Source organism: Falco cherrug, chromosome 3, assembly GCF_023634085.1.
Source record: "Falco cherrug isolate bFalChe1 chromosome 3, bFalChe1.pri, whole genome shotgun sequence".
In the NCBI taxonomy this organism is placed as follows: Eukaryota; Metazoa; Chordata; class Aves; order Falconiformes; family Falconidae; genus Falco; species Falco cherrug.
In genome coordinates, this window is record NC_073699.1 from 48,036,600 (window position 1) to 48,054,734 (window position 18,135).

Genomic DNA, 18,135 nt, shown 5'->3' on the forward strand with positions numbered 1-18,135 from the left:
TGAAATTATTTAAATTCCTGAAGAAACATTTTTATTTACTTCACTCTAAAGATCTTCACCTAATAATACAAGACTGTTGCTGCTTATTAAAAGTAGCTACTAATATGAGTTTAATAAACAAGGAAACAAGGCTGAGGTCTGCACTAGCAACAAGGGACTTGCTCTGAAAAGCCAGGGGGGAAGATTTGTTTCCCCTGTTGAGTGTCACAATCTCTTTAGTGCCAAGTCTAAGATGACTGTGGGAGCGATCATAATTATTCTCTCCAGAACCAGCTCTGTTCTGTTCCTCTGAGGGGTCCCGCCACCGTTTGTTCTGCTTCCAGCAGTGCTAATACGCACAGCAAAAGCCCACCCTGGCATCAGCTTTTGTCTCTAGCTGTGGAAATTCTAACGTGCTTGCTGTAGACCCCATCCATCCTGAGCCAGACAGCAGCCTACCTGCTTATCCAGACTGCCAGTCATCCTGCACAGTGTAGTAATGCACTTCCAGATTGTCTTCTACATCAGCTTTTGTGTGAAAGTGCTGCTGATTGCAAGATCCTGGACATAATCACTCATGATACCATTACTTGTAACGGGCAATTTCCTCTCCCTTCATCATCCTATTCCTATTGTGTGAAACCATCTTGCCAGCTGTGTTGAGCTTTGCTTTGTTTCTCCGTTAATGTTTTTCTTTCAGAGGATAAGAACTGTAACTACCAGAAGTGCATCCTGAGCCTCACATGCCAACTAATGTCAAGTGAGAAAGGCCTGCCCTGGGCTCCATCCTCCTCCTCCTCTCTTCTCACCTCTGGTGTCATCCCCCCCTTTTTTTAAAAAAAAATCCTTGAGAGGTTGGTTCACAGAGCGATTTCGACCTCTACTCTCAGAAGGCCAGCTATGCCGGGACCAACGCTTCCCACCCAGAAACCTGGTAGGTTTCAGCCTGTCCCTTCCTCTGCAAATCTTATGCAACCCGGTGGAGTAATTGTGCCAGGCTTACCTTCTCCGGGACACAAAATCTAAGCTTTCTGTACTCCAGTGAATACTGTTCCTTCTGATGACTGGGCATGCAGGAAGCACCAGTGAAGACTTTCTCTTTTGAGAAAGCTATTCCAGACCCCACAGCCAGTGGCTGCTCCTCAGGCTAAATGCTCCACGTGGTGCAGTTCTGCCTAAGACTACAGTATCTCATGGTTTTCTCAGATGACCCTGCCTCTGGTCAGGAGCAGCGTGACACTGACTGCTCCTGCATATACACCAGTTCCCCAGAGGCATGGCCAGAGCAGCTCCGCTCTGCTGAGTGGAGGCAGGACAGGTCCTGCTCCAGGCAAGGTCAGCAGTGGAGATGCAGATGTGGAGCTTCCCCGAGTACTTGGTGACTGTGTAGCTCTGTTGTTGCAGACTATGTGGATCTTTTTCTGTGTTATCTGACTACTAAAGCTATGATTTAAGCCCCTTGGCAGGTAAGGACACATTTGAATTACAACCACTGACAACTTTATCCGGTATGACTACTTGGATTATTCAAGATTACTATAGTTCATATAGTTGACTCCAGTTCAAGCCTTTTGGCTTTAACCTATTCTAGAAATATTGTTAGCCATGTAATCTGAGTCTGGATCGGAGTGCTTGCTTTGGGCACGTGTTTTGTATTTTTCGTCCCTCTTTGGAAGGAGGAGTGAAGTTTTCCTGAGCTAATCCTGCCCACATGTGTAGAAAAGAAGTATATTTGAAGTGGAATGGCATGCTGTCACAGAATAAGGAATTACTGCTATATAAAGACAAAATAAATAGAGGAAGAAAGTCAATAAAGCATTTTACAGAAAACAGTGATCTGACTGCTTGAGCTTAAAGAAATGGATTGTATGTAAAGTATGTACTAAAATAGTTATACTTTGCAAACTCTTAGTTAACTGTGTGTTGCTACATGAGGACTGCAGCTACTGGGCTTTTGTGAAGAATGGGGCTGATTCTGTGGGTTTAAATGTTTTTACAGGATTCTGGTCAGATCTACTGTCTGTAGGACTGATTGTTACATTCTGAATGCCTAGGACAAAGCCTGTGCTTCAGCTACCCTGCAGGAAAACCATTTAAGTAAGTTCGCGAGACAAAAAACGAAAATACTTTTATCAGTATTACATAGTAAATACATCGTGAACATACTTGCATACGTTTGGGGTTTTACTCAAAACAAGAAGGCTTACCTGTCTACCCCACAGTCCAAACAGTATTCTCAAAATAGCTACTGTTTTAACTTTCCCTTTTTTTTTTTTTTTTTTTTTTTTTTTTTTTTTTTTTTTTGTTGTTGTGGCTAATTACCTAGCTCATCAAAACTACATCCTAATCAGTAAAATAAATATATCCCACACTTACACCCTCTTAAATTCTGGCAAAGGGCATTAGCGCTAAAGATTTGATACGTGTCTGTTAATTCGTGCTGTGGTACCTGTTAAGCTTCACAGATAAAGACTTATTTCTTTATGTTAGAGCCTGAGAAATTATGTGAACACAGGGGTGTGGAGGAAGAATCCCACTGTACAGAAAGCAGCATATCTTGTGAAAAGCAGTGGACATAACTGGAATGCAAGTATAGATGTTGCCAGTATTTGGCATACTAGATAATCACCTGGAAATTAGTTTTAACAACCAATTCAACTTATTTTCCCAGAGAATCAGATACTTGTTTCATATTTCAGAAATAGTTCCTGAAACTATGGTCCCACTAATTGAGTTTCTCAGGAAGAGAAACAGCTGTTGGAATTTAAGAACAAAGATCACAAAAGCTCCAAGTTTCTTGGCTGGAAATGCTTCCTACCAAGTTGCCTGCCTAGATTTTCTTCATAGGTATTAACTACTTGCCAGTTTCAACTCAAACTGTTTCATAAGTAGCTTTATGCTGAATATTCTCTAATTGCTGGAGCTGGTTAATAATTGAAAATAATATTTTGAAGCATTGCCATTAGAACTGAAAAACCAATTCACTGTTTCTCTCCAGTGGCTGCTGGGTACAGCCTATCACCAGGTTACTCTTGCCATGCCGGGGTAATTTGCCCAAATCTGTCACCTCTCTATATGTAAAGTAAATTGCTCACCCATTTATTTTGCTGTCCTTCTGATTCTTCAGTATTAACCTTCAGTCTAACAGGCTATTTCAATTTGTACCTCTATTTAAAATAGACATATATCCCTCTTCCAGTTTAATGCAAGCAATGCCTGCAAAATATTGGAATCTTCAGTATGCAGTCAAGAGGCTTCTGCTTCTAATTGCTGGTTGACTAATGAATCCAACATGTATGGCCTATTTATGGTGCTCATAAAATGCTCCCATATTTAGAAAAACATATTGCCCAGACTTCCCCTAGAAGAGGTATTTTCCCACAGTAGCACATCAGTACTGTGTCTGCTGTACAGATTGATTTTGTTCTTGAAATAAAAATATGGTATGTTTTATGGAGGTAAAGAGAAAGCAGACTTAGCTGCAGAATTAAGTATTGGATTGGGGTTTGTATTTCTGTAGTGCTGGTTTCCAGGTGAGCTTGTAGGTTCGTTCAGGGAAGGACAATTTTCAAGTCATCCAGAAATAGCCTTGTGAGCCCAGCTCAGCGTAGGCAGCTGTCTGGATACGTAGGCATGTGCTAGTGGGGAAAAAATAGAACTCCAACTGTGGGAAGAACCATGCATTAGTTGGCTGCATGTAATGCCCATCTGATCCTTCCTGGGGACATCAGCAGTGTTAGGAATAGCTTTGGGAGGACCTGCTAGTCAGTCACATATTTTATAGCCCTTACCTAAAAACCAACCCAGAGCATATGTTTAAACGCTTAGCTGTGCAAACAGCCCTATCACCTCTTGAAGTTTAAGGGGGCTACTCTTGAGCTTAAGTGCTTTTCTGGACTGGAGCCTTACCGAGCAATGAGAATGTCTGGTTTGGCTTTACCTCTTATATGGAAAGTCGGTATGTTCTTCTGTAACACAGTGTAAAAGTTGGCTGCCGTCATCCCTCCCCTGCTGTCCCAGCCTCAGGGGAGCTCTGGTCTCCCTGTGCCCTGTACTGTCATTTCAGGGACTTGGGTCTGCCCCTTTGCCATCTCTGGCAGTTCAGGACGCAGAATTCCAGCTACTTGTGAAGTGGTGGTGAAAATGTTTTCACTGTTTAAACAACAAAAGCTGCTGCACTGGAAGTACTGGGAAAGCTTTCCTTGGATGAAATACCTTCTCTCCCTTTACTGCCTATAAACTGCAGGATCTTAAGGGTTCTTCTCATAAGTTACTCCTTCTATGAGATGTAAGTATATGTACTTTTCCCCATTTGCCCGCAAGATAAGACAATTTAGGTCAACTTTCTATGACCTCAGTAAGCTTAAATGAATGCAGTCTGCTGCCCGGAGTTATCAGCTACACCTGAGATGTGGCGATTTTGTGTGCATAAAAATACCCTTCATACATGCTGTCTCAGTGTGCTGGAAACATTAATATGTATTTTGTTTAACAGAAAGAAAAATGAAACATGAAGCATATAACCATTTCACAGCTACCTAATGCGACCATAATTGATGTAGTCCTCTGTGGTCTTGCACCTGAACCACATGGAACAAAAAAGAGTAAATATTCCTAGCAGTACATCGACACTGCTTTAGGTTCTGCTTTCATATTTGTTTAGATTAGCTAACACTGACAAATTATTACAGCCTATTTGCTTGTGAAAACACGCTTTCTTAGTACTTTCACATATTACAATATTAAAAACCCCAGCAGCTTACACAGCACCATTAGAACCTGTAAGCACTGCATCCTCACTATGGGACTGTGCTTCTGACCATAAAGCTGGGATCTGTGACAACGCAGCATTTGCTGCAGTTGTAACACCTTTTAAATATAAAAAAATGACTGTGTTCACGGTGCCATTATTCTGTTTGCTAAAATTGACCCCAGAGAGGCATGTGGTTTACACATATGGTGACTATGACTTTTCAAAGCAGTAACATTACCTACAAGACATTTTCCAAATCACTGCTGTTGCTACTGTCAGATGCCAGCTCTTTCCCTGCATATTTTCTGTGCGTTTTAATGCCAAAGTATAAATACAGAGTGACGGTATAAACACACGCCATACCTGGATAAGGAATCTTTCCATATGTAACGATTTCATACAGAAGAATCCCAAACGACCACACGTCAGATTTAATAGTGAAAGATCCATAGTTAATTGCCTCTGGTGCTGTCCATTTAATAGGGAATTTTGCGCCTAAAAAAACCCCAAAACAGTACAGTCTCAATTAGTCAAAGGCAAATTTAAGCACTCAACGTCGTCACTGAAAGGTCTTAGATGACTTGCCTATGACACCCCTGCGTTAGCAGTTACCAGCATCTCCTTCTGTCCAAGAGTTATCAGCATTTCTGCATTTCACATTCACCCTTACATACAAAAGCAGTAGCAAGTCATACCTTAAAATACTGTCTTTCATGTCTAATTAACTGATTTTAAAAAAAACGCACATAAAAGCAAACTCCTTCCAGTTACATAAGAAAAGTTCAAACAGTCTTTGTTGGGCAATATTACATTAGCTCTTCAGACAACGAAGAGTAATACAAATGATTCTCTCCGTGCACTTTTTAGCCTGCTCTATCATTCTGGCACAAAATATCAGGTAAGCTATGAAACTTTTCTGAATGGCAGAAAACACATCAAGAAAACTCAGCATAAAGAATTTGTAACCTGAAAGATTCATTTAATCAATATACAATGTCTAGATCTAGCTAAAACCCACAGATATGGGTTCTGTACCTCTGAAAAGTGCTTAATCAGCCCCTTCCCTCTGATCTATTGCATACTGTTAGTGGCTGCTGAATAGCTCGTCTTCCTTTAATCACAACTGTAGTGCATTGTTCTTTTTCTTCCTCGTACCTCAGTTCTTCCCTTCTCATCCTACATTACCACAGTTTCCACCCAGACTGTGTGAAAATATGAGGTAGTGTCTTTAAAACGAGGGGGAAAGCCAGCCAGCAAACCAGCTCTGCAAAGTTACTCTAATGCAATCTGTGCATGGGAGCATAAACAAAAAATTTTCACTACAACAAACTGACTACGCACTTCTTGAAAGGATCCTTGACAACATTAGCAAAACACACAGAGCAAACCCCAGGCAAATATCTTTAACAGTATAATTTCCCCTCTTGACAGTCCCGGCCCTGCTGCGATGTTGCCTCCCATCCGTGTGCTGAACAGGGATGTGACCCAGTCTCCCAGTGTCCCTACCCGTAGCAGCAATGCCACTGAACATGCAAATCAGTGTGCTGCAGCTCCTAAAGCAGCTTCAAAAAATAAACTGTTCTGCTAAAGGTTTTCTTGTTACCAGCAACTACACCTGCTAGGGTGTCTTCCTTTCCCTAAGTGCAAGGAGGTTCATATGGCACTTAAGGATGTGAAGAGAAAATAAGATCATATTTTCTTGACATTTAATTCAGCGGGTTGGAAGCTGTGGCGGTGCAATTAATTCGTTTAATTTAGAAAAAATGGTGTGCAGTTAAGTACGCTTCAGTTTTCTTTGTTCTTCAAATGTATTTAAAATAAACTTTCCCAAAAGCCTGGGGAGCACAGAAAGGGTTATTTGTTTCCTTATTCTTTTTCACAGTTGTTTGCATTAGAATGCTGCCTCTAGGAAGCTGTTAAGGCATTTGCTGTCTGTGGTGACCATATTATTGTTAGATACAGCCTCAGTGCCTCCCAGGGGCTGAAGTTCTAAAGACAAAATAAGAATACGTACCTTCCCTTGCTGTGTATTCGTTGTCTTCGATGACTCTTGCTAATCCAAAATCAGCAATTTTGCACATCAGTAAGTCTGAAACCAGAACATTTGCTGCTCTCAAATCTCGATGGATATAATTTTTTCTTTCTATGTATGCCATTCCTTCTGCAATCTGCAACCAAAACAACAATTTTGATATTTCAACACCACACATCACCATCAGCACGTCAGACCTCTGTTCTTTCAAGGCATCAGGAAAGCTGCACTCATTTATCCATTACCAGTATCTTTGGAGCATTTTTTAGATGGAGTCAAGGAAAGGGTGATTGCCATGGAAAACCTATGTGTAGATCCAGTCCTGCAAAACTTTACAGTAGCAACTTCAAAAGAATTGTCTGGGTGAGTAACAGCTGGCAGGATTAGAGACGTGTATTAGAGACATTTCCTGAAACAATTAGAATGTTCCTAAGATTTCTACTAAAATAATCTCTTGTCCAAATTATTCATCAGTTTATTTCCTAAATACTAAGAAAATCGAAAGAATTAAGTTAAACAAGATACAGGTGTTCTCTTAAAGACTGATGAAGCAACAGCGCAGACAGAGTTAAAAAAACCCAGCTTTCTATTTACCCAGTACAGGCCTGGGCAGTAAGGAAACAATTAGTAAGATAGGGAAAAAAAACCTTTACTTTCTTCTACAGTAACATGTACCTGCTCATACATGAGGAGTGTTTGGCAACAGCCAGCTCTCAGATACTATCGTAAGTAAATTTCATTTGTATTCCAGCAGCCCAACTTAATTTCCCAGTGCTTGGGAGCTGTCAGTTTTCCTCTTCCTTGTGACACTCTGGTGATGGGTCATTCCCAGGCAAGGCGCACGGTCCAGCCTGTGCCGCAGGTACCTCTCCAGGACACGTGTGGGTGGCTGGCAGAGCCCTTGCTCTCAGCCACAGGTTTTGGGGAATGCACAAGCTCTCAGATTTGCTAAAGAAGCAGCACTAGGGGTCCTTCTCCAGTGCCGGTCCCCAGCACACTCATACTTGGGCTCTTTCCTCCCCACCTCCGGAGAAGGCAAGTGCACGGATCCCTTCTCAGTGCCAGAGGAGCTCCTTTCAGCTCTGCAAGTAAAGCAGGCAGGAGCACCTGACCAAGTTTTAAGAAAACATTAACATAACTTCTGCTTATCCATTTTTAAAAAGTCCCCGCACACGCTGTCACCACTTACAACACAAAACCACACGGTCTTTGTTCCTCTTTTTTGGTTTAGGCAATGGAAAAATAGAGCCACTTGCCCACCCACTGCAAACCTCTTCTTACAAACCAATACCTTCTTCAGAGCAGAGCATTACGGTGCCCTTGTACAACGCAGGGGGGTACTCACACTAAACCAGAAAGAAACTCCGATGATGAAGAGAATAAAGAACACCTGCATTTCATATTTTCTAGAAGAAAGATGTTTTATAATGAAGGAAGCAGCTATAGTGAGTACTTGCCGCAGAGAGCCTTACTAGAGACTCACAGATGAAAGAGAAGAGCAGTATTTGATGCAGAGCCTGCTCTGCCTCTCTCTCCTCCCCATGCCCAACTTGGGTTTGGGGAGGAATGAGAGACGAAAGAGAAGGTTTTGCTGTAAGATCGGTGCTGAGGTTGGACCGGCCCTCTTGGCAGATATGACCAACAGGCAGACAGGTCCACTAGTGTCACCTAAAATACATCAACCATCACAAAGGAATCAACTCTCTTCCTACTTCCCTGTGCACAGATTTAATGTTTGGGCAAACTGCCGGCTGGGGAATGAATAACCACTTCACAAAAAGAGACATTTGTGACAGCAATACTTAAGTGTCCAACCCCAACCAAGCAAAGCCATTGGAAAGCCTTTTTAATTTCCTCTTATTTGTGCCAGACTCACTGAAGTCATCAGCTGATTAGTCACAAATGAAGAATGTAACATCAAATAATCCATTATGTTCTCAGCAAATACAGACTGCATTTCAGTGAAATTCCAGGACAATGGTTTTGACTGCATTGTATCAGAGAAATTCAAAGAAGCCACATATGTGCAAGCACTTGGGCATGCAAAAAATTCCCAAGTAGGAAAAGAACAATGGGCAAGGATTTTGAATGAGAGATGGAGAGGAAACACAGCAGCTGGGCAACTGAATTCACATATCTGGTCACGTCAAACCTTTGCTTGTGGTTAAAAAAAAAAAAATAAAATAAAAAGAGGATTTTTTGATCAAGGGAATGCATGCCAGAGCCCATGTGATAACTCTTTATGATAATTGTTGGGTTTTCATTGCCGAATGATATGGTAGAGAAATTCATGGGAACAAAAGAAAATTAAAGCTTTTTTCCTGCTCTTTTAATGATAACTGGTACTTGTCAAGACTGTTCTGCTGCATGTAGCTGCTACTCAGGAGCAGGATGGGACAGTTAACTGGGGCTTCTGGAATACATTTTGTGGTCTTTAAGAGAGGATTCTGCCCACAATGCACAAGTGTTACTACCAGGAAGGGAGCTGTTTCCCCTTCGCCTTTAATGAACTACTGACATACTTAAAGAAATACCCAAGTTAAATCCTTTTAAAAACAAGCAACCAACAAATCTCTAAATACTAGGAACTATGCACCAAGGGTAACAATGGAAGAAAGGCCTTCTGGAAGAAATAAATTACTCCACAAGGCAGCCTCCATACTGTAAAGCTTCAGCTAAAAGTCACGCAATAAATGAATGACTCGGAGCCGCAGTTCTGCGTGCAGCTGTCACCCATGTTTCTCCTCTTTCTACCTGTGAAACAGGGGAATTACTTAACTTTCCGTAACACTTGTTGGTCATTTCACAAATAGGTATAAACCTCTTTCAAAATCCTGAAAGAAAATGGTAACATAAGTATGGAGCAAAGAGTGTTGCTTTCAAAACACGCGTTTCCTACTTTCTCACCTATTTTTTGTAGCTTCTGAAGGTGTTCGAAGAGAGCAGAAAAAGCAGCAGAGGACTTTGAAGCAGGGAGGGGAGAACCTAATAAACCAGCATTTCAGAAGAGGACACTGTACTGTCACAGAAGAGCTACACCTGAAAAGCAAAAGCAGTCACAACCCACAGCCTTCCTTGGTGAAATATCACAGCTGACGTTAAGCAGCACTTAGAGGAACGAGCAGTCCTGTGCTGTTCTTTTTTTCAGAAGGTGAAACTCAGCTTTGTTTTAGTGGGTTTCTGGTGTTTGGTTGTTGTTTTAGTGGTTTGGTTTTTTTTGTGTTGGGTTTTTTTTCCCTACAAAACCAGACAACTGGATTCCTTCATAGCTCTGTTTTTCTACTCAAAGACATGTTTGCTTTCCACTTCCATTCCAACGTCAGTGACCCATTTTTGCAAAAGTTATTTCAAACCAGCCGTGTTTTGCACATAATTTGCAATGCTGTTTCTTCATGCAGAGAAGGGGGTTATGGCAACAGGTGTAATGGATTCTGCTGGTGCATTTCTAAGCTGTATGTAAAATGTGGGATGCTTTTTAGAGGCCAGATAGGTTTGCTTAAGGTCAACCTGATAGGATGTTTTTACATCATGCTGAGAACCTGTTGCACCACATTAGAAGGAAAAATAAATGACAGGGATCATGAAACAGAGTGGAATGAAGATAAAAGGGAATGAAAGAATGGCAAAATATGAAGTTTTTTTTTAAACCAGGAAAGCAAGTTTTAACAACCTGGAGGGCTGACAAGTGTAACCTGATGGGAAAGAAGTCTCAGGAACAACTACCCCATCAAAAAAATGTATAAGCACAAGGGTAAATCACACTTACCAGGAAGACAGTGTCTGATGAGAAAAATTTGGCTATATCGTACATGGTCAGAAACACCATAAAGTCAAAGTACAAAATACTAAAAAATACCCCAATATGAAAAAAATCAGAGGAGCCCACCCACAAAAAGTGCTACAAATAGTAAGTGTAAGTAGGGGTGCATCAGTAACAGGACAAGACCAAGGAGAACATTCACATTAAACAGATGGAGAAGACTACATACAAATGCTACAGAGAAGTTTTTAAATGCCTGTCTTTGCTTCAGCTTCCACTGAAAGGGCCAGGGATGCACATGTGGTTAACATGAATGACAAAACTGTAAGAACACAGGATGGAAAAGGGAAGAACTGGGTTAGGACAGTTTAAGTGGATATGAGTGGTTACTGAAAACTGTCAGTAAATCCAAACTCACACATCCTCACTCACCTGCAAAGCAGGCAAGCAAAATGGGGAAAAAAATACAAGTGATGAATCAGTATTTAAAACTGAGCATAGCTTTTATCTGGTTGCAAATGAAGCCAACTGGGAAAAAACCCAAAAGAGCATGACCTATCATTTCCAAAATTTGAAGAAGCAACTTGGCTAAGAACCTCTCCAACCCTCCCCTGCCTTATTTTAAACCAAAGTAATGTAGAAATGATTACTTAGAGATTGTTCAGGTACACTTTTAAAAATTTCCCTTTATGTTGTCAGATGCGGCTTTTACTCTTTTCAGGATTCATACTATGAACTACACATGAAACCGCAGGCAGTGGAAGGCAGGGACCTGTGAGTGATGGCAGGTACCTGTGAGTGGCACAGAGTACCTCTGAATCAGGCACCTCTGTCACAGCTGCCTGCGAGACCAGCGAGGCTGAACCCCCGCATCCACTGCCTGCGGGCCATGCCAGGGCTGGGGTGCCTCCGAGAGTCCAGCTGTGAACAGGACATCCCAGCCACGTCCCTTGTCCTTGGCTCGGCAGGTGTGGGACACTGGCCTCAGAGCTGCTCTCAGCTGCCCACCTGGGCTGCTCAGGCCCACCGCTCGGTGGGATGCTTCTGCCAAAGCAGGTAAAGCGATAGAAAAAACAGACTGGAAATGAGTGCAAAGCACTTAGGGTGGGAGGGAGCATCCTGCTGGTGAATTTTAGGCAGAGGAAATCATGGAGCATAACCTGAGGTTCACACTACCTTAAATTCGATAATTCTCAGTTCCTAGGGAAAAGCTTCACTAACAACAGGCTGAAGTTTTGAAAGGTTTGAAGCAGACACGTGTTATTGATCTAGACAGGTCTGTCTTTGGACTGGCATTAACCAAAACCAGGTTCCTTTCATAAAGTCCAGACACATCATAAAATAAAATACACTTCCTGATCACAGAACTTTCAAAAAGAAAGTTTATCTTCTTGACTCTCTGTCTATGAAGAGGGTATAGGCCCTTTGTATTTGGCAACTGAAAACTGTTCCAAAATAATCACATTTTAATCTTCAAGTGATATTTCAGAGTAATACCAATTTTCAGTTTGCAACAGTGCTTATCTTAAAGGTGAAGTCAGGAAAGGTTACAAAAACATTTTTCCTCTTGCTCCAGTCAAGCAGCTATGTAGTCAAAGCAGACCCACAGGATAAAAAAAGGATTATTAAAGTAACGTAGATAATTATACTCCGGAACATTAGACAGTATCATTAAAAATGAAAGAAACCTAGAAAGAAATATGGTGAAACTGCAGTGGAAATCTCTGAATGCCAAATAGGGGTTAAAATTTATTGTAATTTAGGACTTTTCCCTCTCCCCTTAAAAGAGAGGGGAGAGAGTGATTAAAACACTGCACCAAAAATCTTTATTAATTTTATTGTAAGTTTAGTATTATTCTAATGGAATGGTAGCCTTAGAAGTCACAAAGAAGAGTTGCCAGTGAGGTGGTAGATCATAGATGAATTAATGAAAGTACCAGCACTGCATTTGAATGAAGACAGACTCTTTTTTATGACAAAGCTTTGACCAGTTTGAAAGTTATGATGTGAGTACGTTCAGTAACAACGGATATCATTTGCCTCACCACAGCCACCACACATGTGTGTGCTACATGATAGATAACAGATTTGTATAAAAAGCAGGAACAGGCAAAAGGTTCACTAGATTTGTGTCGTACTTTTTCAGCAGATCTCATCAAACTGAAACAAGTATGATTATAAGAACTTTGAAAAAAAGAATCAGGAGCTTTTTGGGTAAATTACCTCCGGGGCAAGACAAAACCCAACTAGTAAAATGCAGAGTTTGCCAGTCACTTTAGTGCTGAAGGAGCAGGCTGCTGCCTGTAGATGACCAAGGGGAATATGGGCAGTGCCCCTGCCGACTGTCTTGGCCTGCTGCATCAGCAAGACTTGGAGGTATAGCTCATGGACAAAGCAATGGAATTTGCTTTCCCTTAGCTGGGAACCAATGATTAATAGCACCTTCGGGTTCCCTGAACCCACTGACTGCAGAGCCCCAGGAAGGGGAACTGCTGGGCAGCTGTGTCAGCTGATGCCTGCTGGATGCACAGCAGCTGCAAGCCCAGCCAGCGAGGTTGCCATGCTGCGGACCCATGCACCGGCAGCCGTCACACAGGCAGGGAAGCAGGCTCAGGTTTTGCTTTCTCTGTATTCCTGGCTGTTTCTGGCATGTCCGACATACTGACAATTCTGCTGACTTCTATGAGAGATGCCACAGCTCTCCTCTTGCCTGAAGCAGGTAGTACGTGCTTGAACATACGTTTGCAAAACTCAACTTCCTTTAAAACAAAATATGTCTGATCTTATTTAAGTAGTTCACCATGAGCTTCCTTCTATGTTTGTTTTTGTTTTTGGTTTTTTTTTTTAACATGTTCTGAAACATAGCTCTCCAAATTTCTTTCCCCTTAGGCTGTACAGAGAGGTTAACATCACTACTGTAAGAATAAATTAGTGTTCTATTTGTACAAACCAGATTCATACAAAAAATAATAGACACATTTTGTTCTCTTCTTTATATACAGCCTACATTCTGGAAAAGTGTGACCCACAGGTCTGCGGTGGAATTACCATTACCTTAGCGGTAGACCAACAGAGTTTGTACATATTTTTGTCTGTCTTTTGTCCTAAAGACCCATCAATTAACATTCAGACTGTCAAGAATCAGAGAAGACCAGTAGAGCATCTGCGATGGTCAGAGGGAAATCTCTGGTCTGAGAACCACAGGCAGCCTGCAAGTGTATTCCACAGAGTCCTGTTATTACCCAGTGGCATTAAGGGCTCTTTACAAATGTGCTCAAAAAAACTACAAATGCTTTCCGTAAGAAAAATCCCAGCATCTCTGTTGTAAAGTTTGGTTTGGGCTGCAGCTAGAAATCCTCAGAGAGGCCTTTCTGAACATCCCTTTCAGATCACTCTGCAACCCAGTGCATGGCTCGCTCTCAGGAATTTCTGTCGATAGCCTACATCTTAGGTGGAGAGAGTGACTTCTCATATCACCTGTGCTGCACAAGGTCTCTGAGGTCAAGTGCAGGAACTGGCTCTGAGAGGCTGCTGTCAGGTCAGGGTGACAAAGTGACGTCCATTTCAAGTGACCCCACCTTCAAAGCTCTGTAAATGACAGTCGCTGACCCCTGTCATCTTGGAAGTGATTTACCCAAGTTGTACACAGTTCCAAGTTGACCTCTAGTTCATTAAGCTTTTTAAGCCTTAAATTTCTGAAAACACGGTATTCATTTAAAATGAACACAACATCCCTAACTCCAATAAAAAGCTCTGCTGTAAAACCTCATGTGCTTTCCCCTCTACATCCTGCGTCTCCTTTCATATCACTCCTCACAGATGTTCTTCTTTCCCTTTAATTTTACACACTAACTTCAAAGCTACATTTTTTTTCCTGTCCACTGTTATGCAACCCTCCAGACACTGACCTGGGATCCCGCAGGTTTTCCACATCTACAGTGCTTTTGCCCCACTAAATTCTTAAGGACAAGTTACCCAAACAGTTCAAAAAACTTAGAAAGCCCTATAGCTACACTGAACTAACAATTATAGCAAAACCAGCTCCTGCATTGAACCTGTTAAATAAAAATCTGTATTTGATATATTGAACAACTACATAACAATATGTGATATATAATATACCATAGAATAGAAAAGTTCCAGTTGGAAAGGAGTCTCCCAATCATCTAGTCCAACTGCTTGACCACCTAAGGCCACTTTCACCAGAAGTTAAAGCATCATCCAAATGCCTTTTAAACACTTGACAGGTTTGGGGCATTGACCACCTCTCTAGGAAGCCTGTTCTGGTGTTTGACCACCTTCTCAGTGAAGGAATGTTTCCTAGTATTTAATCTTATATTTATTTATATAGCAATAATTATATAAAACAGTCATATAATATTCTTATAGTGAATTTTTGGTATAAATCCCTAATGTTTTATTAAGTCTTTTTAAAGTTTTCTCATCTTTCCTCATGAATTGTAACAAGTTACTGTAATAGGGTATAACAGTCTGTAAACTCTAATGCATAATAAAAACCCTAAAAGGTTGGTGAAACAATAACCTACCAGCAATGCCTTCATTAAGCACAATTCTTACTCTATTTTCTTATATGTCTCCCTGGACATCTAATGCTGGCAACTGTCCGAGGCCAAACACTGGGCTCGGCACCTTTGATCCTGGCTTTGACACACAAATCACTCTGGAGTCTCTCTCTACAGATTTCATTTATGACATGGGATAACTTGCAAATTTTGAAACAGCCACCTTGGTTCATAAATCAGGTACCAGTACCTGAAACATCATTTAATTAGATTTCATTTGTTTCACAGTAATTTACACACAGACTCTGAAACCAACAATAGTCCCTTGAGGTTAACAGCAGTTTGACCAGTTGACCCAACTTGAAAAGTAAAAGAGGGACATTTATTAACACTGAAGGAATCTCATAAGCACGAACTCACAAACTTGCACTTACACTTTCAACTCACAGCCACTTGAATTGAATGCTTTCCCCAAAGGAAAGCAGCTGCATACCACTGCCATCTAAGTAGGGTATCACTGCCACCTGAGCATGTCACCAGCAGTACCTAAGACTTAAGCCTAACTTCATATATTCCCTTTGAAACCTTTTTTCTCTATTCCCTCCTTTTAAGTAACCTTATTTACTCAGAACAAAACTTACTTGAAAATTAGATTCTTTTATAATGCAAAAAAAATTAAGATAAAGTTGCCCGGCATGAGTTTCAGACTTAGAGAGAAATAAACGCCATTAATTTTGAATGTATTTCTTAAAATGTACCTGAGCAGAGAAGTCAATAAGCTTTGGAAGCAACAATTTAGTTCCTTCATCACTCTTCAGAAAATCCAGCAAACTTCCTGTTACAAGAGAGAAAAATTAAGTCAGTGGAGCTTATTACCAAAATAAAGGTCATGCCAGGTTCCCAGTTTTCTGGATCACAAAAGTTTACAGTGAAATGTTTTGATGTATTTTCAAGTTGACTACAGTAAGGCAGTCTCTTTTAATCTACATGATTTACCAACAGTAACATCCAAGACATTATGTCAGGCATCCAAGTTTTGCCATTTTCCTGGACGTAGGAAACTCCCATCAGACCATACCTTATTTCAGCGGTGCTGAGTTTGATAAGTACCCTAGTCTACAGACTATCAGGAAAGCTGTCTAGAAGAATCACACATATCAATTCTTTCCAAGTCACAAAGAATAAGTAGCTCAACACTTGTGAAGTTACCAGCAGAATTGCTTGAAAACAGAACAAAACAAGAAAAGCTACTACACAAGGCAACCTGAGAAGGAAACACCACTTATTTTGTGTAGTAACGCTCTAATAAAAGGTTGTCTTTTTCTAATACTGCAGCCATCCTTGCAGGACCACTCATCGTTCACTTTATTACACAGATTTTTATCAATTCAAGGGCCAGATCAAGGCAATTTCTAAGATTTGTTTTAAATGCCTTGCTATGACACCAGACCAAAAAAGTTATGTCGGTAGCCCAAAGGAACCAGACCTGTTTTGGACATTATGCTCTTGCATCTGAAACAATTAAAAAATGCTACATTTAAGAAAACTGTAAAAATAGTTTCTTCCACAAATGCAGCAATGAGCCATAGAAGTAAAGCCCCAGCCCTCCTCCAGGACAGCTGCATTCAGAGCACTCAGAAAAATAATGCTAAAATCCCAAGTTTTCATTTTTTTTATGCCTTCCTTTTTAAAGAAAAGGGACTAATTGAGGAGAAGCAGAAGAGTTTACTAAAACGTGTCTTGCAGATCCAATGTTGTTCTCACCTTTTGCCATAAATTCTGTTATAATATAAATAGGCTCTTCTTTGGTCACTACAGCATAAAGCCTAACAAGCTTGTCATGCTGAAGTGTTTTCATGAGGTTGGCTTCCTCCAGGAATGCTTGCACAGACATCGTTCCAGGCTTCAGAGTCTTCACAGCAACTTTTGTGCTATTGTGATAGTAACCTAAAAGGAGGGAATACGATCAGTGCACTTGAAGTTACTCTGCGCTGCCCAGCACCCCGACTAATAAGAATTTGTAAAGCAGGTGAGGTTAGATTCCAGTAATAGCCAAGAGCCTGAGAGCAAATGCCAGATGTATCACAAATATTTATGCTAGAATTCCTTTTTATTTTGCAACTGATACAACATTGCAGTGAAAAATAATCCATTCCCTCTTTTCAGTAATCAGGTATCTGAAAAAAAAAATAAAAATGAACCAAGCAAATTGTCTTACTTCATGCTAAGCTTTCATTTACAAGTTGCCCATAAAATATTCAGTCAAGAGATGTTTTAATGAATGTCCTCTTATATTGTCCCAGAATTTAATAGGCTCCATGGATAGTTTGCAAGATTCTGGAGCATCTTTAAATCCCATGATTATAGCCATTTTATGCATGCCAGTCTCATGCTTATAACCTTCTCTGTAACCCTCAGCACTCAAAACAGGGCATTGCGGGAAAGTGCAATCACACAAGCGTTCTCATGACCAACAAAGATATGCTGCCAGGACTGCAATCCTGCAGTGTTCAGCACAAGATTTAAAACGTGATTAACTTCTTATCACATAGCCCATGCCAAGAGTGGAGGAGACTGTGGCTGTTTCGTTTCTCTGTTTATCAAACCTTCTAACGTAATATTCTAATTATATAAAAAGCAACTATCAGTAAAGAGAAAAGCAGTGAATTATTTCCTGATTTAATGTTTTCCAAACATTAAATAAATGTTGAAATATCATTAAAGAGTAGCAAGCACTGATCCTAAAGTTTATCTTGTGAAGTCATTTAAATTGAAAAATAAAAGAAATAGAAGAGAGAGAGAGTAAGATTGAGGAATACAAATGCACCTTTTGTCCCCCACCATACCCATTTCAACATCACAAAAATATTTCTCGGAAGAGGTAAAACTTTCATGACTCAATGAAATAGACTCATTTCCTTATTCAGCAACAATCCAGTCAGTATTGCCACAATGGCTACACTTCCAAATGGGAGTCCACAATTTCCTTACACTATTTATCATCTGTCCTGGTTTCAGCTGGGATAGGGTTAATTTTCTTCTTAGCTAGTACAATGGTGTGTTTTGGCTCTGATGTGAGAACAATGTT

At 40.7% G+C, this 18,135-nt stretch overlaps 1 protein-coding gene across 4 annotated transcripts in view; it reads right to left on the reverse strand.

Annotated features, from left to right (window-relative positions):
* The window catches only part of LYN (LYN proto-oncogene, Src family tyrosine kinase), a 53,411-nt gene that overhangs the window by 1,644 nt on the left and 33,632 nt on the right, over nt 1-18,135 (reverse strand). For all 4 annotated transcript variants that reach the window (XM_055705744.1, XM_055705743.1, XM_055705746.1 and 1 more), the window contains exons 9-12: nt 16,812-16,994; nt 15,806-15,882; nt 6,747-6,900; nt 5,096-5,227 (exon numbers count right to left, since the gene is read on the reverse strand). In XM_055705744.1, the coding sequence (XP_055561719.1) occupies nt 5,096-5,227; nt 6,747-6,900; nt 15,806-15,882; nt 16,812-16,994 (546 nt within the window). The remainder of the gene's footprint in view (nt 1-5,095; nt 5,228-6,746; nt 6,901-15,805; nt 15,883-16,811; nt 16,995-18,135) is intronic.